The sequence below is a fragment of the Acipenser ruthenus genome, chromosome 49, assembly GCF_902713425.1.
Source record: "Acipenser ruthenus chromosome 49, fAciRut3.2 maternal haplotype, whole genome shotgun sequence".
Lineage (NCBI taxonomy): Eukaryota > Metazoa > Chordata > Actinopteri > Acipenseriformes > Acipenseridae > Acipenser > Acipenser ruthenus.
This window is the reverse complement of record NC_081237.1, coordinates 4020857-4047927: the sequence shown is the minus strand read 5'-3', so window position 1 is coordinate 4047927 and position 27071 is coordinate 4020857. Positions and strand designations below refer to the sequence as shown.

Here is a 27071-nt window from a genome sequence, read left to right as displayed (position 1 = left end):
ATGAAACTTCTATTATTACAAGTGCTGTGCAATAAAGAAATCTGAAACAGAATATATACTGGCAAACTTCGACTTGAGTCGGGTTATTGCAATTTTTGAATGGTCACCATTGTAACCGATTTGTAAGAACTGTCTTGTCCTGGATTATAATCAGGGGTTCTGGTTTTCGGTGTTTTTTTTTTTTTTTTAAACATTTCGGTGTTTATTTTTAACCAATTTCAGTCTTAGCAAAATTCAGGCTTTATCGGTTATATATGGCAATTTTACAAAAAAAAAAAAAAAAAATCTGTTTTAAATGTGTTTTTTTTCTTGTTAATTTGAATAGTTATACCCTCTGTGCATCACTTTTTACAGCTTAGATTCGTTTTTGAGTTCATATTTCTTCTGCTAAAAAGGTCAGGGAATTCCCAGGTGTAATATTCTGCCGTTTTACTTTGATGAGGCATTTTAGAATATTGAATGAAGTTTTCACTACATGTTAACTGTACAGTTGGATGCAATCTGTGTTAGAGTGCTGGGAGAAATCCCCTGATCCCTGATCCCCTGTCCCCTCTTCTCCTGGCAGTGCACGGTGCAGGTGAAGCTGGAGTTGGGACATCGTGCTCAGCTCCGCAAGAAGCCCACCACGGAGGGGTTCACCCATGACTGGATGGTGTTCGTGCGCGGCCCCGAGCAGTGTGACATCCAGCACTTTGTCGAGAGGGTGGTCTTCAGGCTTCACGAGAGCTTCCCAAAACCCAAGCGAGGTGAGCTGGAAACGGGGAGAGGAGTGGGATTGCAGGGGCGGGTGGAGGTCCAGTGTTTGCTCTTAAGAGCCTCAGTTTCATAAAAATCTAAATGATATCTTCATCCCGATTTAGTTTAGGGGGACCTGCACACCCCAAATCCTCAGGATTTCTGTCTTTGACTCTTATCCCAGGCTTCTGTTACGTGATACAGTCCAAGTGTCTTGTTTCAACCTCAGACTTTAATAATTGCTTGTAGCCAACAGAATAATTGCACCAATCTGTATATTTCAATTAGCTGCATCTCAAATGCTCAGTTTTGAAGAAACACTCACTTTCCATACTCAAAACTGTTGGAGGCATGCTTTGCAAAATGAGAATTCTTGAACCTAGTGTAGTTCTTAAATAACAAACGGAATTGCACAACAATTACGATTGTGGGAATCACAATATTGCACCTGAGCTTGTTACCTATACACTGGGGCTAATCAAGCTCATAGTAAAAACTGGAATGGGTAAAACTGGTATGCAATAGGAGTCTTATTCCCATCCCTGGTATGGTCTTCATTGAGAACTGTGTTTAAAGTCACAGGTCTTAACGTCAGGTTCAACCTGGGAACTCATTTCTTAAGAAGCTGTGTGTTTTTTTCCGCATTTAAAGTCCTCATTCTGGTGAAGGTCGTACTGCACTCTGATTGGCTAGGGATGCTTGAAGCCTTGAAACCTCCGCAGAGGCCAGCCTATCGGATGGTTCTGAACTTTGACCCCGGCCAAGCAGCTTGGGGAGGGCTGAGATGACGGTGGTTAACAGGTGCTGATTAGCCATGCTGTGAAGAAAGGCTTCTCTGTGTTAAGAGAGAGAGAGAGAGGGGATCGCGGGGGGTAAGAAGCAGAGTCAAGCGGTCGCACTCTTTGGAAAGCACACTGGCCTCCAGCTCTGGCGTTTTAGTGGCCAGCCGATTACCCAGGGCACTGCGCTGGGGAGCAGCTACCAGAGGAGCAAGGTTGGGTTGACTCTTTGCTTATAATATGGATTTGTTGAGCTGCTGGCAGGCACAGCCTAACAGTCAGGCTCATTGCTTAGGGGAGAGCTACTGTATTAGAAACAAGGCGGTTGTTTTCAATGTTGGTAAGTTCCGTTCAGTAAAACTCCACTGATAACATTCTCTAGAACTGAAAAAATGCAAAGCATGACACATTTGCTTACAACGTACCTGAGAAACAGAGAATTTACATTTCAGATTAGTCTAAAAGTGAGCCTGGTTTACTGGAACATGGCTGGTATTTTTTTCCTGAACTGGAAAGGCAGATAGTTTTGCAGTTGTTGACTTGATGTTTCTGCGGTATTGTTTTCTTTGGGAATATCATTTTAAGTAACCGTGAGCAGGGTTAGTTGAGAGAGAAAACCTTTTGGCTTTTTAGCTATGCTTTGCTTTCCCGTGCACTAAGCTTCTGAAACTTTCGAAGGGCTGTTGCATTCTGTTCAGTTTGGTCAGAAACATATTTATCTATTTTAGTGCCGAGACAAATGTTTGAATATTCAAACGAACGCATTTGTTTGTATTAGAAACGACTGTTTAAAACAATATGGTCTCAAAGAAACCAATGCATGAATAATGTGTGAAACAGATGCAGTTGTCTGTCTTATATGTTTTGAAGTTGCTCTGCATGTTGAAGCAGTCAGTCCAGCTGTGCGATGCTGACACTAATGCCTGTGTCCCCCCCCCCGTCCCCCCACAGTGTGTAAGGAGCCCCCCTACAAAGTGGAGGAGTCGGGCTACGCTGGCTTCATTATGCCCATAGAGGTCTACTTCAAAAACAAGGTGAGTGCAGCCTTGCCTTATCTAACAATCTTTTTATTTATGTTTATATAAAGAAACAATATGACATGACTGCCTATTTACAGTAAATACTGCCCATTCCCTCTATAAAAATACAATAAGATAAAATCCAAAAATATATATTTATATTGCTCTACTACTGTGGGGCTGTCATCATAATTGCACATACAGCAATCTACCCTTAAAGTAAAGGATAGGATTTATACTTCAGTCCCATTTCACTGAAGCAGGGCTCCAGTATACAAGCATGGGGTTTCTCAGTATTTAAAACACTAAGCAAAGCAGATTCATTCATTCAAATCTATTCAAAACCAAAACAGCATTTGCTCCAGTGCAATGTTTGCACCACTGAAGTAAAACAAAGAATTAGCATACTAATGCAAAGTACAAGCAAACAAGCCATATTTTCCCGAAAAGGAATACACAGCTAATGCTTAGCGACAGCACATTCCCACTCCCATTCCAGCCCACTGTTGTAAAATCGGCACATCGTTGTTTTGGCACTGTCAGCCTCACACATCCCCTCATGCTCAAATTCTTTTCAGCGTTCGCTCAAAATTATACATTTGGGCAAGTTCTAGAGAGAGCTTCCGTTTCCCTTCAGACCGCGTCTATGGTAACGGCTGAGCCTTGACAACTACGATTGCAAGTATTCATTTTCAAGTATTTTTTTGTATAAACCTCCCAAAAATGTGTTTGTGATTTTTTTGTTTGATTTCGTTTTTATGTTGCGTTTTGTTTGATTTCGTGTTATTTTGTATTTGCGAAAAACACAGTTAATTGGTTATGTGTGAAACTGGGAAAAAAAAACAAATAACACAAACCGATTCTGAGAGAGCCAATGGAAGGAGATAGAGATTGAATCCAGTCCAGGACCATGCGTTCTCTCAGTCTCCTGGTTTAATGAGAAGTAGAATCTCATCCCTCATTTCCATTGCTTTATGCAACAGCTGAGGCTTTTCCAAGCCTTGTACGAGTGCTAGTTAAATAATGTGTGTTACCTGAGCCGGATCATTTCAATTGCAAATAATGCTTCTAAAGCGTGCAGCATTAGGAACTACAGGTACTTGAGTGCCAGGGATGCTCAAGCCACTTGCACTGTGGATATAAATCCCCTACCAGCAGGGAAGCAGGCTCCTGTTGTGCTGGATATAGTGGAGGCACTTGGCATCCCATGTCATTTTTAGATTTTAAAAAAAAAGGGGAAATGCAATTTGTGATGAAACTTAGCATAGTCGTGTATCCGAATCATGCAGATGTAGCCATGCTGTCATGAGAAGCAGTCTTATCAGTTCAGTGCAGGTTTACCAGGGGCCTGATTGTGCAAACTCCTGTTCATTTCACTCCTGGTAGTAGTGGCGCCTGGAGCATCGTTATCACTGCTGCTCTGCGAGTGGGTTTGAGCTCTGAAGCAGAGAGAACCCATTCGGTCACCACAACTTCCCTTCACAGCCTCTCAGCCTACACTTTGATAGTGTTGAAATGCAGCTGAAAACGACATTTCCGTCTGAAAGATGAAGAAGAGAGAGAACTTCTTACTAAAAGCTGTAGTATAAAGGGGATAATGAACATTGCTATGTGCTTTGAGGCTGCCTAAAAGATGTGTGTTTGCTGTATCAGTTAATGCTTTAGCATTGCTGATGTGAAGATAAAGTTTCAGGTTTACTGAAAGTAAAAATGTGTCCATTTCTTTTATTACAATACAAATTTGAGAGCTGATCTGTTTGGGACGGCACATAGTGGTCTTAATACTGAATCAAGGAGTGAATGTGACTTCAGATTTCTGTCAGTAGCCTGTGCAAATCTGGACTGGCTTGCAGCGTGGTCTCAGGCGTGGTTTACTGTACTTCACGTCATACAAGTATTTGGGTTGGGGTTAAAATGTGGGCAGACGGGTTACACCAGTGCCATTCCTCAACTTCAAACAAGTAATTGCATAATTTTAATGTTCTGTGGAAGTAAATCCTATAGAAATGATATTCTGTGCCCAAGACCTCTTTTAGTTTTTACTGTGTTGTGAGTTGTCCCTTGTCTTAAAGCACTGCTGCACCAGCACACATTTTGACCTGTTCATTGGGGTTTGGGAAACAGTGTAACACTAACAGCAGTCTTCCACAAGATAATAAATGTTTCCCCTGCGGCACCTGCCCTGGTTACACATTAGAGAAGATTAGTTTGAGTGGGGGTTGGGGGGGTTGTACTACAAGCTGTTAGTTTCTCACCCCTCCCAGACTGGAACACAACTGGTTTTGTAGCTGAGTTACAATTCAGTAAGTACTGGCAGATTCCTTTGTTAAATTAGCAGCATAGCTGGGGGTGACAGATGCAAAAGCAGTTAGAATGAAACAGTGTGGCTTGGGGACACACCCTCTTTGTATTTAGTATTTGGTTGTTTATTTTTTTTAACTTCAAATAAGGGCTATATCTTGGGATCTCTGCTCTTCAATATGTATTGGGAATGCCTGTGTGTCCGTACTTGCTAGAACAGACATACAGCGTGTTCCTGACATCCCTGTACTGTGTTGTAAGGTTAATCCTGTTCTAAAAAAACAGTAATAAAATCCAGTTGAAGGTAGAACACTCCCCAGGGTACGGTGCTCCTCCACATTTTTGTGGAATGTAGGGAACGTTTCCCGGGGCTACAGTGAACCATCCCAGTTTCTGCTTGTTCCAGCTTCTTTATCTGATTGGTGGGGGTGTTATTGGTCTTGGTTAAATCCAGCTCTAGAGAGGGTCTGGAGCTCACCTGAGCTGCACGTACTGGCAGTCTGTGTGGGAAGGGGTATGGTAAGTACAGCAGTTACTTTTGGTAACGTAACGGCAGATTGGAAAACTTTAAAAGCAAGAAGGGTCACATTTTTGTATTTATTTGTTACTTACATTACCTTTATGGTGTTTTGCTCTTCCAATTCAAATATCTAAAAGTCTGTGTTGAGGTGCTTTTAACTATGAGTTCAGGAGCTGCTTTTCAATTCTAGTTGTCTGCCACAGACACATGTGTTCCAGTAATCCATTGCATATCCGACTGCGGTGGGACCAGAGTCAGGGCGGATAAATGAATCCTGTTTTAAATACCATTATACACAGCTGTAACAATGACTATATTCACACAATTATAGTTTTGAGATTCAGCTTTTAATAAATCCCTTGTTTAGAAAGAGACAGGGTATTCATGCTTGTGACAGGGTAGCCGTCTGCCGTGTGGGTGCGTGCATTCGCTGCTGAGTGACAGGCAGGAGATCGAGACGGAGGTTGAAGTTCCTCCCTGTACAGCTCACGTGACACTACCAGCAATGGCAGCGCACGGAGCACATACAACACAGTGTACGGAAACTTTAGTAGGATCTACAATCTCTGAACTAATCTTCTCTGTTCAGTACTAAACTAACGTTGCTGAAGAGATCCTGGTGGATTTAACGGTGAGGACGGAAATGCGACAGATTGCTGTATGTATAGGGCAGCAGTGTGGAGTAGTGGTTAGGGCTCTGGACTCTTGACCGGAGGGTCGAGAGTTCAATCCCCGGTCAGGGACACTGCTGTTGTACCCTTGAGCAAGGTACTTTACCTAGATTGCTCCAGTAAAAACCCAACTGTAGAAATGGATAATTGTATGTAAAAATAATGTGATATCTTCTAACAATTGTAAGTCGCCCTGGATAAGGGCGTCTGCTAAAAAATAAATAATAATAATAATAATGTATTAACTAGTGCACTGCAGTGTATTGCTAAAAAACAAGCAAATGGGAGCTTGATCAGTTGCATAGCTGATCACCAGATCGCTCTGGCTCCTCCTTCTATAAAGACACTTTGCATGATCTGTACCTCGTTACACATATCTCTAGCAAACCGATAGAACTGAAGAGCAGCTCCGAAACCTGTACCAGTGTTTGAGTCCAATAAGAACCACTCTGAATGATTGCAAACGCCATGCTAAAGTCTGATTTTTGATGAAACGTGTTTTTTTTTACTGCATGTTGCTGTGAGTATCTTAATCTGCATCTCAAGTTCGTGAGTTTATCACAGTCTAAAGGGTGCACGGAGTTGGCAGCATTCAGTCAAGGAGATCAAAGTGAAATTGGTAATATTACAATGCATTTCAGCTCTCTGCCCCGAGCATCTGGAATCTCCTTCCTGATGGCCTGAAGCTTTAACGCTCCCCTAGAAAAACATGTTTTAAAGTTAAATGCTGGGTGTCACTACCTAGACGAGATAGTTGTCTGTGCTGGTGAAAACCATGCACGTTTACCCAGCACCAAAAAAAATCCCAAAAAAAAAGAAATGGGGTTGTGTTTCTCTTGCAGGAGGAGCCTAAGAGAGTGTGTTTTACCTACGACTTGTTCCTGAACCTGGAAGGAAACCCGCCTGTCAATCACCTGCGCTGTGAGAAGCTCACCTTCAACAACCCCACCAGGGAGTTCCGACACAAGCTGGTCAAGGCAGGGGGGGTGAGTGAGGCAGGGAGAGGGAAAGGAGCAGGGCCGAGGAGGAAGGGAGAGGAGCCAGGGCTGGGAGGAGGGGAGAGGAGCCAGGGCTGGGAGGAGGGGAGAGGAGCCAGGGCTGGGAGGAGGGGAGAGGAGCCAGGGCTGGGAAGAGGGGAGAGGAGCCAGGGCTGGGAGGAGGGGAGAGGAGCCAGGGCTGGGAGGAGGGGAGAGGAGCCAGGGCTGGGAGGAGGGGAGAGGAGCCAGGGCTGGGAGGAGGGGGTGAGCTCAGGAGGGGGGTGGTTGAGAGGGTGTGTAATAACCAAGACTTCCACTTTTTCATACTAAAAAAACAAGTAATTATCCTCAGAAATCCTTTTTTGTTCTTGAACATTTATCCAACAATCCTATTTTTCAATCGCTCAGTATTTATAGAGGTTGCGGAGTGTTACCGCCTTCCTCGTGAGTGAAATAAACAGAGCACTCAATACAACTACAAAGTATGAAAAAGAAAGTATGTCTGATACTAAATTTAGCAACTGAATTCGGGGAAGTACTTTCCTATTAAACTCTGCTGAGCAAAGCGTTATCGTTTGCAACAGTGTGATTCACCTTGTCATTCTGTCATTGGATTTGAAAGAATGCAAAATAGATCACAGAATAAGATCCACCCTGATTCACCCTGCAGTGGTAAATAAGAACGTTTTTGGACGTTGTATGAAAATAAATAATGAACTGTAATGAATCTGCTTTACTATGATGTTTGCAAACGTTGTGTCTGTGCTTTCCTGATACGGATGAGCTCACTCCTGGACCTGGCGTTCCTGTGGTCACAGAGAGACAGAGAGACAGACGGACGGACGGACAGAGAGACAGACGGACGGTTAATTTGTTCTGCTCCTCCTCTCGTTCCCAGGTCATGGTGATGCCCGAGGGAGCGGAGGCCGTCACCAGGCCGAGTCCAGACTACCCTATGTTACCCACAATCCCCCTCTCTGCGTTCTCTGATCCCAAGAAGACCAAACCGTCCCACGGGTCAAAGGTCAGTTTAATTCCAGTGTGTTGGTTTAGTGAACGGACAGAATAAAAAGCTCTCTTGTGGGTTGTCTGAAAGGTACAGTCGGTTAAAATAAAATAATCCATCCATAACGTCTAACACTTAATTAGGGTGATGAAGCCACTCGTCAAAGCGTTTGTCTACCTGTAGTTTTAAATGAGATTTTCTTATTTGACTGTGATTCTCCATTGTTCAGACACTGTGTTTGAATGTAAATATTTATCTGTCTGTTAAATGGCTTTCACCTTTGTTCACAAGTGCTCTCAGTTTTGCTCTGGATATATACAGAGCATCTAGATTTCCTTTTGTTTTTCTGCCAATAATGATATTAACCCTTTCATGCATGGCGACCTCATCTGAGGATGAATAAGACAACTCTCTTCTAGTCTTTATATGGAAGACACAAATGCATGATGACATCATATGAGCCGGGTGCCATTTTTTCCCCCCATATAAAGCAATGGAAAAAACATTTTCAATGAAAAATATATTTGTGTCCAAACCAATTATTTATTTATTTTTAACTGTTTTCAATGTTACGTGCATGAAAGGGTTCAGACACTTTGGCCGATCTATCCTATATTACATGTGTCTGTAGCAGACAGCTAGAGCTGAATCCCAGCTCCTTAACTCATAGTCAAAGAAAAAAAAGCTAAAAAACTAAGACTTGCTCTTTCATTCTACCTCCTGTCCCTGTACTAGAAGCACACTCAGTGCTGTGAATATATTCTGAATATGATCGCGCTGCACACACGCTACTGTATAAACACTAACATCTTTATTTGACATGCAGATTTTCAACTAACGCTTCTACTCTAAACCCTCCATGCCTACCTCTCCCAGGAGCCCAGTAAAGACAGCAGCAGCAGCAAGACGTCCAAGCCTCACAAAGTGACCAAGGAGCACCGGGGAGAGCGGCCACGCAAGGACTCCGAGAGCAAGGGCTCCAGCAAGGGGGAGGGGGAGCGCGAGGCCGGCAAGCCCGCCAAGGAGGCCCCGTCGGCACGGAAGCTGGACAGCAAGGGAAACAAAGAGGAGGTCAAGGCGCCCCCCAAAGCAGCGTTCAAGGAGCCCAAACTGACCCTGAAGGAGGCCAAAATGGAGGGCATGTCCCCAAAGGGTGGGGGGAGCGGAGGTGGAGGGGGTGGGGGAGGGGGCGGGGCTGTTGGTGGGGGAGGCGGCCAGCCAGAGCCCAAGGCATTCAGTAAGAGGCCGGCCAACGTGGAGTCCCCCAAGCCCAGCACGAAGAAGCAGAAGAAGGGCAGCTCAGAGAGTTTGAAGAGCGTTACCGGCACCTCCCCCCGCGTCTCCTCCTCCACCGCCACCACCGCTGCCCCGCCCCCCCCCAGCTGCCCCGAGAAGAAGCCCCCCAAAGAGAAGAGCAGCGGCCGCCCGGAGAAGGTGAAAACCGAGACCACCGAAGTGAAGGAGGTGAAGAAGCCAGCAGAGACGGACGACTCCAATTCCGAGGACGAGGCCTCGTCGAAATCGGAGGTGAGGCGCGGTGAGCTCCATCCAGAGCGGCACACTGAAATCACCTGAGTGTTCAAAAGCAGGAAGCAAAAATAATCTTTAGACTTTCTGACAAAAGCCTTCCAATCCGTCTGAATGCACACCGTGGAGGCCTGGCTCTGAATCCAGCTCAAGTCACGAGTGAAATGAATGCAGTGGTGTGTCTTGCTTTTTAAGACCATAATTCATGTTCATAATAATCAATGCATGTAAAGTATTACTGTTATATCACAGTTTTGCTTCGTGCTTTTGAATAGTCTTCTCAATATATTGATGACTTCTCTCATATTGCAGTAGGAATACAGTTGTTGAACGCACCCCTACAGTTTAGTGTATAGTGAATTGTGAGATGCAGCTAAATCCACTGCTGTCGGTGCGCTTGACCTCTTTACCTTTTCCCCTTCCAGTCTGTGCCGTCAAGTCCGTCAAATTCCAGTTCCAGCTCCGATTCCAGCTCCGATTCGGACTTCGAGCCCTCGCAGAACCACACTCAAGGTACCACACTCCCAATCCCCAACGCTCTGCTTAACACCAGTGGCTGCCATTGGCTGTTTTAGACTTTTTTCACCAGTACACACACAGTGCTCCTGATTCATGCCTTGGCCAGTTCCCCCTTTTGTAAGAGAGAATTAATCGGGACTTCGTAGAAGCACAGCCGAGTGGTGCTCAGGGTGAGTCATACAGCGGTGTTCCGTTTCAGTATGGAACATGAAAGCTGAAGATTTCTCCCACTGAACACTGCGGGGTGGGGGGTGAATTGAGACTAGGCGTCTGGCCAACACACTGCTAAGAGGAAGGGAGTCAGGCTGTAGCACAGAAAGGGAATTACTAGGAACCGGCGATTACTGAATACAAGGAATACGTGAAGCAGAGGCTGTGGGGGCCTGAAAGCGCAGGCCTTTGATCAGGATGAGATTAAAAGCCCTGTCTGTGTGGGTTATCTTTTTATCTGGGATCCAGCAGCGATTTTGTAGCTTGTGTTGCGGCCCACATTGTCAATAGAGAATCTAAGACAGGCTTTTAGAAGGGAGGGATGACATCAGCTTCCTGTCTGAGTTCTCGTAAACTTTTGACTGTTCTTTATGGTTCCTAAAATTAACACAGAGTTTGGAAAAAGAACATTTTGAGTTTTCTGCGCTGTGATCTTCGAATAAACTTCAAAAGGAATTTAAACTTAGTGCCAGCGCTGGGGTCAATTAGAATTCTGATTACTATCACAGCAGAATTGTTTTCTGAAATTGCAGTTACAATTACAAGGATATTTTGTTCAATTACATTTACAGTTACAGTTCTGCTGCAGTGTTTACAATCACACTGAAAAGTAACAAACCGCTACACACTATCATTTTACTCCCTCTTCTAAATAACCCAGCAATAATCACTGGTGCAAATACAGAAACATACTAGAGAACTTATTTTTTTTAATAAATGGGGTCACCAAAAGTGTCCTTTTTACTCCTGTGCGAATCAACCATGTCAGTGTTGTGTTAGAATTGATGCAGCATTTCCAGGATATTCGCCTCAAAGCAACACCAGACTTTACAATAAATCGTAATACAGTAATCCGTCACGTAACTGCAGTGGGACCAGAGTCAGGGCGGATATGTAAAAAGTCAGGTAAATGAATCCTGTTTTAAATACCATTATACACAGCTGTAACAATGACTATATTCACACAATTACTGTTTTGAGATTCAGCTTTTATTAGGGAGCTCCCCTAAATCCCTCGTTTAGAAAGATACACGGTATTAATGCTAGCAGGGTAGCCGTCTGTGTGACAGGCAGGAGATCGAGACGGAGGTTGAAGTTGATACGCCTCGCAGGCAAACAGGATTTATTTACATATCAACACACTGAACAGCTCGCGTGACACTACCAGCAACGGTGGAGCACGGAACACATACAACACAGTGTACGAAAACTTTGGTGGGATCTACAATCTCTGAACTAATCTTCTCTGTTCATTAATAAACAAACTCTGGCTACTTGCCCAGCTGTCTGTGGTTTCGACTTACTCACTCTTCGGTATTCAGCCCTGGGTCTGACTCGCTCACTCACTCACTCACTCACTCACTCACTCACTCACTCACTCACTCACTCACTCACTCACTCACTCACTCACTCACTCACTCACTCACTCACTCACTCACTCACTCACTCACTCACTCACTCACTCACTCACTCACTCACTCACTCACTCACTCACTCACTCACACACGCACCCACACGTTGGTGAAGTTCAGCGTCTAGGAGGTTACTGGACATCCTCTGCTTTTGACCAGCTCTGAGGACACCTGGTTGTTCGTCCCATGCGAATCATGCTTATGTGTGTGTGATCTGTATATGTGGATTTTCCAGAAAGGGTGTTTTTTTTCCCAAAACTCTCAAAATTTCCACCCAAGATTATGTTTCTATAGTTTCAATGCAAAGAACCACACCTTAGAAAAAGCTCTGGACAAGGTTGGAAGAACACACAGGGACTGTCGTCCGGACAGAGTCATCTAACCTATAATGACCGTGTTTGTGTTGACCAGCCTTCAGTGTCTGAATCACTCTGTGCTGGGATTTCAGAGACTCAGTTGATCATTTATCCTTAAATCCAGTCCAATTCTGTGAGTTAATTATCATTGACTACGGCTTTATTATATTAGTCTTGAGCAAGAATACTGACGCCCACACCTTGTGTCTTAAGTAAGGTTCAAGATACAGCTGTGGCCAAAAGTTTTGCATCACCTAGAATATATGTAATGAACATAATTTTAGATATTTTATTTGACATCCTGTAATCAAAGAAACTACAAAATTCTACTGGAAACCGTAGTAGTTGTACAGTATTTCTGTTACATTTCAAAATGTCATTCTGTAGGGTGATGCAAGGTGTTTGGCCACAGCTGTGTTTGAATTGCAGTGTGTCCCTGCTGGTTTTGCACTGAGCTCTGCTCTCTCCTCCCAGGCCCCCTGCGCTCCATGGTGGAGGACCTGCAGTCAGAGGAGTCCGACGATGATGACAGCAGCACCGAGGGGGAGACGCCGGTGAAAACCAACCCGCCCAACAGAGACACAAGGTCAGTGTGTGCGTCTGGGCCAGTCACTCGCTCAGCCTGGACCAGTCACTCGCTCAGCCTGGACCCAGTCACTCGCTCAGCCTGCCTAATAATGACAATCCTGAACTCCCATAAACCTTTTGGGCTCATCGGTCTCTTAAGCGGGCAACGGTAATATTCAGTAGACCTTGGTTAAAGTAACTCTTCAGTTGGCTTTGTTTCACCTTTCATTCTGTTTCCTCGGCAGGTTAAGTCTGGGCAGCGAGAGTGACAGCAGCGAAGGGTCCCACCCCCGCAGTCGAGATCCTCCGCCCCCCCCTCTGAAGCACAGCTCGGCCAACAACAAGGTGAGCCCTCTAGTGGATCAGCGGGGGGACTGCACCACGCTCACAGGCTGCTCAGGTTCACTTTGTTGTCTGTGTTTCAGAGTGCGGTATCTCCATTCTTAGCAGAATGAAGAGTGCAGTTGCTGGGATCCAAGCTAAGATTTAAACTCTCTTTCTGCCAGGCTAAGCGAATGATCGAATATATCCAGGGACATGGGCAGGGAGAAGTAAGACCATTGGGAAATGTAAATGGGAGATCGAATCTTAGCCTATGCAAACCAGTACAGCTTTTTGGTAGACCGGAGTGTGTATGCTACTTTTTATCTAGAGAAACTGTGGATGAATGACATATAATAGTTATTATAAATGACATATCAGCAATCAACCAATCACAGTACAGTATTTGCCAAAATTATCTTATCCTGTGTACAGATGTCATCCCGTGCATTGAACTAGAGAAAAGGTGGAGAAATGACATAATCTTGAAAGTGCATCTTGACGTGATCAGTGTGACTTTCCTTTTGCTCAGGTCTCTGGGAGGAAGAGTCCAGACCCCTGCAGCAGACCTGAGAAGATGTTGAAGAAGGGATACGACAAGGTGAATACAAATCAACACTGGGCTGCGTGAAAGTCTTCCCCTTCCGGGAGCTCTAAATGAGATAAAGCAGATTCATTCCGGGACTCCAGTCCAGGTTTTCCCTGTGCCTTTGTTAGTTACCTGTATACACAGTTATTATTATTATTATTATTTATTTCTTAGCAGACGCCCTTATCCAGGGCGACTTACAATCGTAAGCACAGTTCCTGTTTGTCTCCTCAGGCGTACACAGACGAGCTTGTGGATCTGCACAGGCGGCTGATGGCACTTCGAGAACGGAACGTCCTGCAGCAGGTAAGCCTGCCTGCCTGCTGTCATGTGACTAGCTGGGAATGTAATCCTCCAGCGATGGGGGGTACTGTGTGTGTCTAAATACCAGCTCATAAAACCGTGATTAAACATTATTTAGCTTTCTGGCCGTGCTGATCGATATGTGAGCTGCACTGGGCACCCGTTCCTGATTGTTTGGAGCACCTTGTTCAGAAGTGATACTGTGATGATCCGGTGCCAGCAATCCCATGCTAAATGCAACTCTTCCTGCATCCATTAAGAGCAGATTCAGGGGAGACGTATGGCAGGTCCTGTAATGACTTGGCAAGAGCCTGGATGTTCAGATTGCAGGCATCATTTCAGTAACACTTCTCAGAACAGGTGACACACCTGTCATTGCTTAGCGTTACCACAATATCATGATGGAAATCCGAGAGATTCAGGGTCCAGACCCCTTTTGAGATTTCCTCGGAGTGGCAGGTACCTCCAGCTGCTCCTGATTCAGCACGACACCCATTGAGGTCTCACGTCTCGTCTTGGAGGGCATTGCTAGCAAGCGAATAACATTCTGCACATGCGAAAATCAAAGTGACTAATGTGTGGGCTAATGAAGTCTACGGTATATCAGAACCATTTATCTGAACTGGAAATTTGTAGTAAAAATTCAAACAAATCTGTACCTGCAAACACTCAAATGATAACCCAGGAGATAAAACATGTCCTCCCCCCCCTGCAGATTGTGAACCTCATCGAGGAGACGGGCCATTTCAACGTCACCAACACCACCTTTGACTTTGACCTCTTCTCATTGGACGAATCGACTGTCCGTAAACTACAGAGCTACCTGGAAGCCACGGCTACGTGACAGGAAGTCCGGGAGCGGGCGGGGCTTTGTCTTTCCTAAGAACTCGGGGTGGGAAAACAAAAATCAAACAAACGACACAGGAAGCTGTGGCAGCGGAGGGGGGGTACCAAGAGGGGGAGTGGCCGTCGTGCACCCCAATCCACTGCCCCCCCCCCTGGAGCGAGAGATCTGCCACCGTCACAGCGAATAGACACTCAGAGGCTGTATCTTATATAGATATATTATATATATGTGTATAGGTATAGCCGGCAGCGTGACAGGTTTTCTGTGGTCACACTTGCTCTCGATTTTATAACATGCACAATGGCTGGACTGAGACAAGGTTCCAGAGACACAGGCCTGGCTCGCAGACCCATCCTTTTAGTTTTCTTCCTCAAATCCAGTGTTTCTTCATCTTCAGTAGTTTTGGGTGGGATTCGGTAAGTTGCCAGGAGAGGCGTGAAGCTGCAGGTCCCTTCTGGGTTCGGGTCGCACTGTTGTAGGCACCATGATGTCATCGTTGAGCAGAATGGTTTTTATCTGCATTCAGGACTGGGTTCCAGCACCCCATGAAATTATTTAAGTTTTAAAGCAGAATATGCACGCCATAGACTGCCTGACGTATCTTTTAAAGTGCATCTCGGTGTGGATGCAAGTGTCCCTGTTTGCGTTCCTCGGATTGCTTCAATTCACCCGGTCTCTCTCTGTTTCGGTCGTCGCATCCTGGTGGCGTTTTAAAGCTCCTGTCGTCCGTACAGCTCTCAGAATCACGTGTAACCATTAACCTGTCCCCCTTTCAACACTAAGACACCAGACAGTAAGAAATGCCACGTAGAACCAGCCGAGTTAGATTCAGGGAGATATGTCGAGGCCACACTATACCTTTTAAAAAGCTCTTGATATTTCATACCCACACCAATGTGCTGTTTTAAGAGGACTTTATTTTCTGTGGCCTGGGGAGTCCATTTTAAATGACTGTATCGAACTGTGTTAAAGGCACCCGAAGAACCAAGCTGAGCACTTTTGATTTGAAGTCTTGTGTGTTTTTAAAGGTCTTGTTTTAAAAGCTACTGCTTCACCCCTCTCCCTGTACCTGACCTCCCCGTGTATCGCCTTTCACTGGCTGAGTTAACCCACCACAGTCGAGCATTTGAACTTCAGCTTGCTAGATTAGAAATCCAATCGACATCGCTGCTCCAGATTTTACTAAGTTTAAGTAACTACTAAGTTTTAAGAGTAAATCCCATTTTAATAGATTTTCTGAGGTCAGCATTGAATGCTGCTGCTATGATTTTTAGTACATCAAGTTCCCCTTATTTATTTTTTTTAAGTATTGTAGCAGCTCAGAATCACTCCGTTTTTACTGTTTTAGTAACGCATCATGCATTATTTCGTAGGGGTCAAATGCAACTAAGGAAGCACAACCTGGAGTAGCTTATTAAACAGTCTGAGCGTGTAGGAGTCTGGTTTGTTGTTTTCGTCTGCAGGTTATTTATATTTATTTATTTAATTAGTTTAATTTGCAGAGTGCCCATTGAGATTGTAATATATTTACAGAAGCAAGCATACACTTTCTACAATGCAATGTATCGCATCCATGCACTCTAGGGCTCAAGTTTGTTAGTGACTTCCCAAAGGTGTATGTATATTAGACTGTAAGGATTTCTTTTGTAGAACAACAGCACCCCTCTGTGGTCAGATGGGTTCATTGCAGTTGAAATCCTGGCCAGTTTGAATTCAAATCCCGTTTACCGAGTTTGAAAAACGGTTAAGCAGCATTCTAAATGGTTAAAGGAAGGTGTTTTGAGGGATTTTATAAAATGTTTACAATACCCACCGTTTCCAGTGTTTCAGTCCGCGCCTTGTATGAAGATGTTAGATTTTTATTAACAAACTCTTGAACCTGGGCCAACATTAGCCCAAAAAGAAATTCAGCGGCTACCAAAAAAAAAAGTTTCTTAGGCTGCTGAGCTTTTGCTTCAGTGCAAAGTTGACACCAAACAGAAACTGAACTAAAATGCGTTTATTTTTTTGCTTATGTATAGTTTTGTCATTTGACAGAAAACAAAATGGCACAAACTTTGCTCTGAAGCAAAAGCTGATTCTGTGTTCCCTGAAAAACCCTGAAGATTGTGACTGAGCAAAGGGGCGTGACTTGAATAACAGGTTCCCATTGGCTGAAGGACGCCGGTACTAGCCAATCAGAAGGTATTAAACAGGGTAGAGACGGGACTTTGAGCTCTACTTTCTCCTGGCGCTGAATCTAAATATCTTCCATTATCACCTTTCAGTAGAATGACACCTTTGAATAAATAAGGCCTGTATTAAGGAACTGGACAAAAACAGGAGAAGCACCTTTGATATGTAGCTCTGCATTACATATTCTCTAATCTAAAAGCACCCCCCTGCAATTCAGTGTGTCAGGATGGGCAAGGCAACTGACAGACTGTGATCGGTGGCTCTCAGTTGGCGGGTGCTTCTGCATTCCAGCTTGCACATATTCCTGAGTTCAATAGGAAGGAATTGTTCTCATTCACGAAGGGATGGTCACTTCTCCCCCCAGAACAATAAATACCTTGCATCCTCTGCATTGAATCAGTGGCGACACAGCGGCCGATTGACAGTGATATGGCAGGTGTTTCTAATTTTGTTGTCCCAACTCCCTGTGGGGTTGTTTTGGGGTACCTGCCGGTTGTGCAGTAGTGGTGGGGGAAGGTGTTTCCATTTCTTGGGATTGTGTTTCGACTCAAGGCAGATGAACCCCATTTAGTAAGAGAACCCCAACAATTAGCGAGTTGAATTAGCGAGGCTCTGTAATTGTGCGACTGTCTGCCCGTCCGAGGAGGACTGGTCACCTGGGTTGAATTTTACTCTTGCTGGTCACATTGTGATCATACCCAAGTATGAGTCAGCCTTTACAAATGGAATTGGACAGCAAATCACACCACCTCAGTCAGGCTGGTCTGTACTGCTGTGCTGGCAGCCCAGATGTGAACCAGTTCCCTTAGTCTTCTCAGAACAGTGGACTCTAGTCCGAACACACGGGGATCAGATGAAAAGCTGTAGGTTCAGGTACTGGTGTTCTGGTACAGATCACTGATCCGAACAGGGTTCAGGTTAGCGTGGGTCTACTGTACCTGGAAACACCGATCAGAATAAGCTATAACCTGAAGTTCCACTCTGCTGTCTGAGAATATACCCAACAGGCCTGGTTTGCTAACAAATTGCAAATAATGGACGTTGTTCAGCATATTAACTATGGAAGTCTTTTCATCTGGAATGAAACTGCCGTAGGGTGTGCACTGAAGAAATGAACTCGTCTATTGTCACATTCTTAGTATTTTCCGTGCATTTCGACTCCTATGCAGGCCCACAATTTTGCATCCCTTTTTTAATGCGAGCAGCATTTTGAAACCGTGTTCAGTGTGTTGTTTAGCATTTTAAAATGGAGGCAAATAACTTCTTTTCTCTTACAAAGTGCTGAACGCTCCAGAATCCAGCCATGTTGATTAACACTAGGGCAAGCATGGCACCAATCAACTTACACGGTTTAAATCGGTCTGGAGACTGTGCTTGCAGTGTAGACTCTCGCATTGATCCGAGTGCTGGGAGCCAAAGGGAAGATTAAAATACAGCACCTGGACATTTTTAAAATCTTTGACATAAAAAAAGACTAGCAGTGAAAGTGACTGCCCTTCTCATTATGTAAACCCTAGTGACCCTCATTGTTTTTACATGTGTCTGGTTAGTGCCTGGGTTAGGCGTCAGTGTGGTCTTTATATAATAAATCCTTGATCTACAGTTACTTGTGCCACTCCACTTTGCCGTCGTCTCGGTTAACGTTAAGCTCCCCTGTTATTTATTTATTTATTTATTCATTTTTTCCTGAAGGTGAAAGAAAAAACAAACAATGCCGATCAAACTATGAGCATGAAATTTAGTAGGAGCAATTAAATTATTTAAGTCTTTGCTTGCGATTTTTTTTTTATTTGTTTTCCTTTCAGAAACACTTTTCACTCAAGGGGTTGATTTTAAAACGCTTGTTCATTTTCTGTGGCTGCTGTCCATTAACTGCAGATCCGTTTTTCTTGAAGGAAGCCTGGATGGGAAACTGTATTCTAAGAATACAAACCCCGGCCCTGTAGTCGATGCATATAAATTCTTGCATTACTGCTACAGCAGAAGTGCTATAATGAAAGAGACCACGCAAGTAATAATGAGATGCAGTTTATTATAAGAGATACCCAGGTGCTGACACTGCTTCTAAAAGCAGACCTGCCTCTCAGAGATGGGGGGGTCTAGGAAAGGGTGCAAACCTACAGTATAATAATCTGCCAATAGTTAATATTCAGTTTGTTTGAATACCTCTGCACTTATTGGCGGTGACGAATCCAATACTTGTTTTAATTACCTAAGCTGTATTTTGATAATTGTGTACAATATTTGCATTAAATTAAGTTTCAATTTCTTTTTTTAAATTTTTACTTCAGTAAGCTGACAGACATTATCCCCCCCCCCCCGGAAACACGATTAACCACAGCACCACGATGAATTCAGTGTTTCAAAGGATTTATCCCAGACCACTAAAACACACACTAGAAAAACAATTCCATCTGAAACTACCAGGGAAGCGTTTCAGCTCAATATATTATATATATATATATAGAAGTGTAAAATAAATGTAAGTAGGAAATCTACTGTGTGTATTTAAAGACGAATGGTTACATAAAGTACTTTTTAAACACATATATATATATAGTTTTTTTTTTATTTTTTACCTTTTATAAAAACCTCCTTTCAGTGTTTTGAATGAGAACAATGTCTGCTGTTTCATTGTGATTTCAATGGGGTGAAAGAAATGCCACCCTGTGTTACTATTGCCCAAGTCAGAGTACAGTTTTAATCCCTAGTGTTGGGGTACTAAGCGAGGAAGCAATATTTTAGGGATGTGCCAAAAAGAACAGTGACCTTATGGCTGATATTTATTCCCTTTCTTGTATATTAACATTTGACCTCTGATGGGATTTTTGCATTGCACACAGTGCCACTGCTGGCCAAATGTTTAAACTGCAGTTTCCCTATTTGGGGGGGTTAACTGGCCTGTGGAAAGGACCTTTAAACATGACAAATTATTATTATTATTATTATTATTATTATTTTATTTTTTATTTTTTTTTAACAATAAACTTGTTGATTACTGTAAAGTTTATTTGTTGGACTGTTTCATTTTAAACAATACTTGGTCCGTTGACAGATAAGCCCGGGTGGAGTTAAAGCATTCAGTCCTATTTTTTGTAAAGGAGAAAAACAATAACACACTTCATTTGTTTGTTTTTTTAACCTTGCTGGTTGGTATTTTTTATTCAATAGCAATAGCATACAGGGACCAAGGATGTTACAAAATTGTATGTTTCAGTTTGATCATTTTCATCATACTGTAGTTTTCACTTCATTATCAATGCATTCTTTCACCCCAACTAAATTAAAATGAGGAAAGACAAAATATATAAATATACAGGCATTTTATTTGTAATAATCACACACATTCATAGTTTCACAGTTGCTTGTCTGCATCGATAATTGAACAGACGCAAAAAATAAAATGCACACGAGATTTTAAAAGAGGGATGAAAGATGCCTTCATATCTTCAGATGTGTGAAAATCAGGAAGAGCTGGGACTATTTCACTACAGCCAGACTGCGGAGAACCCAAACCCTGCTTTTCATCGCTGGAGGAAACTCTTTCTGGTGTACAGTATCACACCTCTGTCACAAAACTAAATAAAGAAAGCCATTTTGAATGAGTTCTCGTCAGTCCTTGCTATTAAGAGAGACACATTGCAGTGCACCTTTCATGCCTCACTTGTAACACACTGAACGCTCAAGAAACTGTTCTTCAATACAAACTCAGTCCTACCCGGTTAGCTGCCCTACAGTAAAAAACTTGTTCAGTTTTTCCAAAAGCAATGTTTACTCAGGTTAGTTTATCAACCAGGATTCAGAGAGTTACTGGAAATTAATGTATCTGTAAAGCTGCTCCAAATGCAAGTTTCTGAATCCCTTGTTGGCACTCCCATAACGATTACATCTTGAGAACAAAAGAAATGCAAGTGTAACAATTTGCTTGTGGAAAAACAGCTCTGGTTTTTCCGCACCCTTACCACAGAAGCACTAATTTACACGAGGTTTCACGATCACACCCAACAGCAAAGAGATCTTCAAAGATTTCTATACAGCTATTATTTTACATTAAATTCAATCCTATGCCAACTAACAGATTCATCTCAGGTGTCTCAACCCCCTAATCGAGGCAATTCCTTCACGAGTTCCATTTCCTTCATAAAAACAAGGTAAGGCTTTTTATTAGGTGGCACCAACTACAAAAGTACTGTGCATCTACCTGGGGTACACATAGATCTAGTGAACCAAGCGTTTTGGAGTTTGGGTATTATAAATAGAGATGTGGGTTGGTATTTGGGGGCATGCAATGCTCTTGGGGTTAATGGAGCAGTTATGTGTATGATGTTTAAGCATTGTCTATAGTACGCTCTAACTACTAAATTACAGCACTTGTATTATACTGTGTTATTTTGGTGCCACTTAAGCTGTGTTGAAAAAAAAAGAAAAGGATTTTCACTTCCACAACATTAACTGTATGATATCAGCCAGAGTGGGCTGTTCCACATCATGAGGTTTCTGACAAATTCAATTACAATTCATTTAAACCATGGCGTACAAAAAAAAAAAATGTAAACATTTGAATGTTAAAATATTTCATTTGTGGTCCATATGACCTGATTTAGAATGTGCCCTTGCTTTCCAAACGAAAGTAAAAGTAGTATGGCTTGTTTTTTTGCAGCATGACGCTTCGTTTCACTTAGCGAAAGGCTTTTTAAAGACATCACTATTAAGACAGTGCATGGCCACGGACGAGAACAAAAAAAAAAGGTAAAGCTTGTGGCATAAAAGACATTAACTTTGATGACATCTCCATATTAAAACTTCAAAACATTTGGCTTAAACAAGATCAAGCAATATTGCACAACGCCAAAGCAAGAGGCGATTAAGACAGGAGCTAGATATTATACAGCTTTCATTCATCAAGTTTATACATTTAAAATGAACAGAACCAAAACAATACAATGCAATAAATAAAAGGGAATGATATGTTTTGCAGTCTTCCATATATTACACTGTATATCTCTGTGATAGTGTCTTGTTGAACTTTGGCTAGCTACAAATAATGTATCATGCACCCCTCGGCTATGCTTACAATGCAATATACTGGTCCAAACAAACAGATTTTTACATGTAATGTGAACCGATACATAAATAAATAACTAGCTAAAAACAATACTTTACAATGTTTCTTCCACCCTATTCATTTTTGTGTTTAAATTATAAACAATTTTGGTATTTTAATAAATATTTACTTTAAAAAAAATATAAATAAAATTGGACAACCAAGTCTGTATATTTGTAATTCATTAATAATGTGTTTTGGTTTTTTTACAAACATAAAATGACTCAATTCTAAACAAACTGCACAGGGTTACAATATAAAGAGCTATACAGAGATCATGTGTTTGCTATTGGTGTCTGTTACAACCCGGAGACATGTCCTATTTGGTTGAGAGGGGGTTCTCTGGGACGGTTGGTGTAATAACGTCCTTATAGAAGTTGTCGATTTGGTCCTTGTACATCTTCATGACAACTGGTCGTTTCAGCTTCATTGTGGGGCCTGAAAAGATACACATTATTATTATTTATTTCTTAACAGACGCCCTTATCCAGGGCGACTTACAATTGTACAAGATATCACATTATTTTTACATACAATTACCCAGCAATCTAGGTACAGTACCTTGCTCAGGGGTACAGCAGCAGTGTCCCCCACCGGGGATTGAACCCACGACCCTCTGGTCAAGAGTCCAAAGCCCTAACCGCTACTCCACACTTGAAGAGTATTGGCTCACTCGCATAATAAATAAATACATTTTACAAAACTGATAACACTAATTTGAATGTCCTTTTTAAAGTCCGAATACGCATCATTCCCTATTGAAAACTTATTTTAAATAGGACTTTAATAAATGCACACTCTAATTTTTGCAGTTGTCCCATGCAAATTCAAAGCATTTACCATTGTTTACCGCTGTTCTTATCAAGCTGGCTCATGCATTTCTATGTGTGTAAAGACAAAATCAACTCGGGACTCTGCTTCTATCTCCCTCACTCACGTTATCTTTCCGTTAGCCACTCAGATCCGTTGTGCTTCCTCTCTTTGTTCCTGACACATTCCATGCTAAACTCTTCTTCAGGAGTGACTGGACAGGCTGCTCTTTCTGTCACTAACTGCAATCTTTACCTAACTCTCCTCCGGGAAGGGAGAAGTCCTTCTCCAGAATGGTCCACTTCTGGATCTTCTGTGCGTTGGAGCTGGCCTGCTCGTTCACCCGGTCGATCCCCTCTTGGATTGCTTTGTGCACGGCTCGGTCTTTGCCTCCAACGATGTCCGAGACCTTGAGGGCCTTGCTGCCCAGCTTCTGACAGAACTCAATGGCTTCCGGGGTTAGCTCATCCTCTGGCTCTCCAGAATCGGGGTTCACATTGCACTGTGGTTAAAGAAACACAGATCAGGTTACACAGTGTCCAGGCCACCACCTGTTCTGAACACATGGCTGTATGGCTCCTATTTACACTTAAATCAGAGGCCCACTTTAATAGAAATACATAGAAGTATTTCCGGGGGGGTGACAGTGGAACACCTGTCTATTATTATTATTATTATTATTATTATTATTATTATTATTATTATTATTATTATCATTATTATCATTATTAGGCTGCTTACACATCAATGCCACCAGATGGCAGTACAGTGCCACATTTACAAGATTTCTTGAAGTTAGGGGACAGAACCTGGTGGTGGTATTAAGGATCAAGATATATACAAAAAATGAATGATCATTTGAAAACAAGTGTGATATTTTCAAGTCACTGCTGTGTATTCATTACTAAGAACATCCATCAGTGATGAGCTGAGCCACTGAAGAAGCTGAGCGCTCCATCACATCAGTGATGAGCTGAGCCACTGAAGAAGCTGAGAGCTCCGTCACATCAGTGATGAACTGAGCCACTGAAGAAGCTGAGAGCTCCGTCACATCAGTGATGAACTGAGCCACTGAAGAAGCTGAGAGCTCCGTCACATCAGTGATGAGCTGAGCCACTGAAGAAGCTGAGAGCTCCATCACATCAGTGATGAACTGAATAACTGAAGAAGCTGAGAGCTCCATCACATCAGTGATGAGCTGAGCCACTGAAGAAGCTGAGAGCTCCGTCACATCAGTGATGAGCTGAGCCACTGAAGAAGCTGAGAGCTCCGTCACATCAGTGATGAGCTGAGCCACTGAAGAAGCTGAGAGCACCATCACTGTTTGGTTAAATACCTTAAGTGTCAAAAGCATGGACAGGAACTTCTTCTTGTCTCCGATCAGCATGGCATTGCTAATAACAGGCAGCAACTCCTTCAATGCATCTTCAGTTGGGACAGGAGGGATATTCTCACCACCGGCTGTGATAATAAGCTCTATAAATCCCCCCCCAAAAAAAGAAAGAATTAGTGCTCGCCACCACAAGAAAACAATACTATTCACGACTGCTACTGGGTATTCAGATATACGAGTTTGATATAACACAGTTAGCTGACAAATATGGCACTTATTAAGTATGTGATCTAAGGATGATCTGTCGTCCAGCAGTAACAATCTGTAACACCAGGTTTACTGTGAAGCGACTGCATGTGTACCGTCATGGTGCGTTACAGTGTGTACAACCCTGCTTGCCCCAGGTGCAATGCATTTGCTTTTGTTTTACCTTTAATTCTGCCGGTGATGAAGAGGAAGCCCTCCTTATCGTGCTTCCCCAGGTCTCCGGAGTGAAGCCAGCCATCGCTGTCCAGAGACTCCTCCGTCTTGTCCTCCATGTTTAGGTACCCCATGAAGACATGTCGCCCCCAGAAACAGATCTCCCCGTTCCCTTCGCTGTCTGGGCTGAAAATCTTGGTCTCGCACCCAGAGATCACTTTCCCACAACTGCAGAGGATGGAATGAAACTCAGGTCAGGAAATGTTGAATTGCAGGTTACTTGAGGAGCCCTAAAGCAGTTCTTGGCAAGGATCTTGCATAAGTGAACCTGTCACAACTGGTACAAGAATCCAGCATGGAACTGGCTTTAGTATTTTTCTTGTAATCAAAACCGGAGCTGCACAAAGAGGGGAATAGTGATGACGATGGTACTGAATGTCTAAAGGGAATTGATCAACACAGTCCTAAGCAGAAGCCAAGTATAGTGCGAGTTGTTTAGAGAGATCAATAGTACTCCTGTAAGGGTAGTTACTAGACATGGTGTGTGAGTTTACTCACCCTGGGTAATGTCTTAGCTCACTATGACTGGAACAAAATGTGCTTGTGCCGGTGCTACAGGAATGAGGCCGGAGCCCAGGACACAATGAAACCCTACCTGGTGAGCCTGTGAGCGCTGGGAATGGAAATCGTGTGCGGCCCTGTGCTCTCGCTCATGCCGTACAGCTCATACAAGGGAATGTCGAGACTCAGGAAGAACTCCAGGGTATCTTTAGTAATGGGAGCTGCACCGGTGTAGCACTTGGTACAGCGGTCCAGACCCAAAGCCTTGCGCACCTTCTTAAACACCAGCTTCTTTGCCAGGCGGTAACTGAACGGGAGTGAGGAATTCCTAAGGGAAAAAAAAAAGATTTAACACATTTTACGCATTTACACAGTCAGTATCGCGACGGAGAACGCATTTACACAGTCAGTATCGCGACGGAGAACGCATTTACACAGTCAGTATCGCGACGGAGAACGCATTTACACAGTCAGTATCGCGACGGAGAACAATTTACACAGTCAGAATCGCGACAGAGAACGCATTTACACAGTCAGTATCGCGATGGAGATCACGCTGTCATTTCCACTGAGGTCAAGAGGGGAGGCAAGAGGCAACAAGTTACAAGTCAAGTGCAAGCACATTAAACACCTGACCACAAAAGAAAACACTTTACAAAGTTGTGAATACATTTCCCTTGTTCTGTTGGACATATACAAGGCACACCAGAGGATCTAAACGATCAGTGCTTATGAATCTGAATTACTATGGACTGACATGGCATTAGAAAACTCTACTCAAAGTGAGAAGGTTTGGAATATAGAATTAAGGAAGCACTCCAATGTTTTGCTAAGTTAAGATAGGAAGGTAAAGCAATAAGATATTTAGCGGGACTGTATTTATCACTGTACTCCTTCTATGCTACTGGACCCTCAGCTAATACACCCTCCTTACACTATTGCACTACTAATATGTCATTATAGATATTACTTGCTGTAATCCTAACTTGTTGCATCCTAGTTCATATTTTATTTTAGTAGTATTATTTGCACTTACTGTCAACTATACTGTATTTAAATATTAAGCCTGCATTGTAACCCTGTACTGCCCTGTAATACCTGTAAGTCACCTTGGATGAATGCGTCTGCCAAATAAATAATAATAATAATAATAATAATAATAATAATAGACGGCACATTGTCTTCACTGACGTACCCGTGCATTTTGTTCAGGTTCGTCTGGAGCCCCACGTCTTTAGCCCAGGATGCCACCCTCCTCTGGACAGTAGAAGACTTGGCGCCGACCGATTTCATTTTCTCCTGCATTTTTTCCCAGACGCGAGGGACGCCCATAAATGCTGTGGGTCTCACCTCTTTGAGGGTGATCGCCAGGGAGCCCTGTGGAAACACGCCAACGTGCATCAGGGTAAACACTGGGGTTAACAGGAGGACCAAAATCAACTGATTCATATTTTCCTCATTTCATCTGATCAAGGCCATGGGATCATATCAGCAGATTTCAAAAATAAGCATTGACATTACATAGCTATTCTATGCATATATATATATATATATATATATATATATATATATATATATATATATATATATATATATATATATATATATATATATATTTCCTCAAGCAAAGTTAAATGCAAGTACAATAAAGATAAGCTGACTAAGAACCTCAAGCAATTGTAAAACTAGTGTCATCTGTTTACAAACTTGGATCCACCTACAGCGATGATGCGGGTTGGGAACCACTTGATCAATCCTCTTAACAAGCAGAAGGGCTTGTTACTGTAAGAGACCAGGGCGAAACTGTGATCTCTAAAGCTCTAAAGCGTCTGTAAAGTTTCACTGCTGCTTGTAATAACAGTATCTCTATCAAGCTATCCACTTAAAAAGGTTGCTTTATCTTCCATAAATCGAAATAAGTTACTCAGTTAAGTATTTAATTGGATTACTTGGTTATTAAACTTTAATAAGATCAACTAGTCGCCACAGGGGGTCTCCAGCCTTTGAAA

The 27071-nt window shown here is 42.9% G+C and overlaps 2 protein-coding genes across 4 annotated transcripts in view; one reads left to right on the top strand and one right to left on the bottom strand.

Moving 5' to 3' along the window:
- Positions 1–20728, top strand: part of LOC117401475 (protein ENL-like) — a 25414-nt gene extending 4686 nt beyond the window's left edge. The window contains exons 2-12 of one of the 2 annotated variants that reach the window (XM_059015119.1): positions 566–746; positions 2466–2548; positions 6868–7011; positions 7901–8026; positions 8885–9535; positions 9961–10048; positions 12507–12618; positions 12845–12944; positions 13453–13521; positions 13744–13815; positions 14528–20728. In XM_059015119.1, the coding sequence (XP_058871102.1) occupies positions 566–746; positions 2466–2548; positions 6868–7011; positions 7901–8026; positions 8885–9535; positions 9961–10048; positions 12507–12618; positions 12845–12944; positions 13453–13521; positions 13744–13815; positions 14528–14656 (1755 nt within the window). In that variant the 3' untranslated portion in view covers positions 14657–20728. Of the gene's footprint in view, positions 1–565; positions 747–2465; positions 2549–5251; positions 5354–6867; positions 7012–7900; positions 8027–8884; positions 9536–9960; positions 10049–12506; positions 12619–12844; positions 12945–13452; positions 13522–13743; positions 13816–14527 lie in introns of those variants that run through there. The other variant, XM_059015120.1, reaches the window with a different exon arrangement.
- The window catches only part of LOC117966389 (long-chain-fatty-acid--CoA ligase ACSBG2-like), a 22693-nt gene continuing 15764 nt past the window's right edge, over positions 20143–27071 (bottom strand). For both annotated transcript variants that reach the window (XM_034912363.2, XM_034912362.2), the window contains exons 10-15: positions 26258–26439; positions 25157–25390; positions 24512–24729; positions 24085–24224; positions 23004–23250; positions 20143–22376 (exon numbers count right to left, since the gene is read on the bottom strand). In XM_034912363.2, the coding sequence (XP_034768254.2) occupies positions 22258–22376; positions 23004–23250; positions 24085–24224; positions 24512–24729; positions 25157–25390; positions 26258–26439 (1140 nt within the window). In that variant the 3' untranslated portion in view covers positions 20143–22257. The remainder of the gene's footprint in view (positions 22377–23003; positions 23251–24084; positions 24225–24511; positions 24730–25156; positions 25391–26257; positions 26440–27071) is intronic.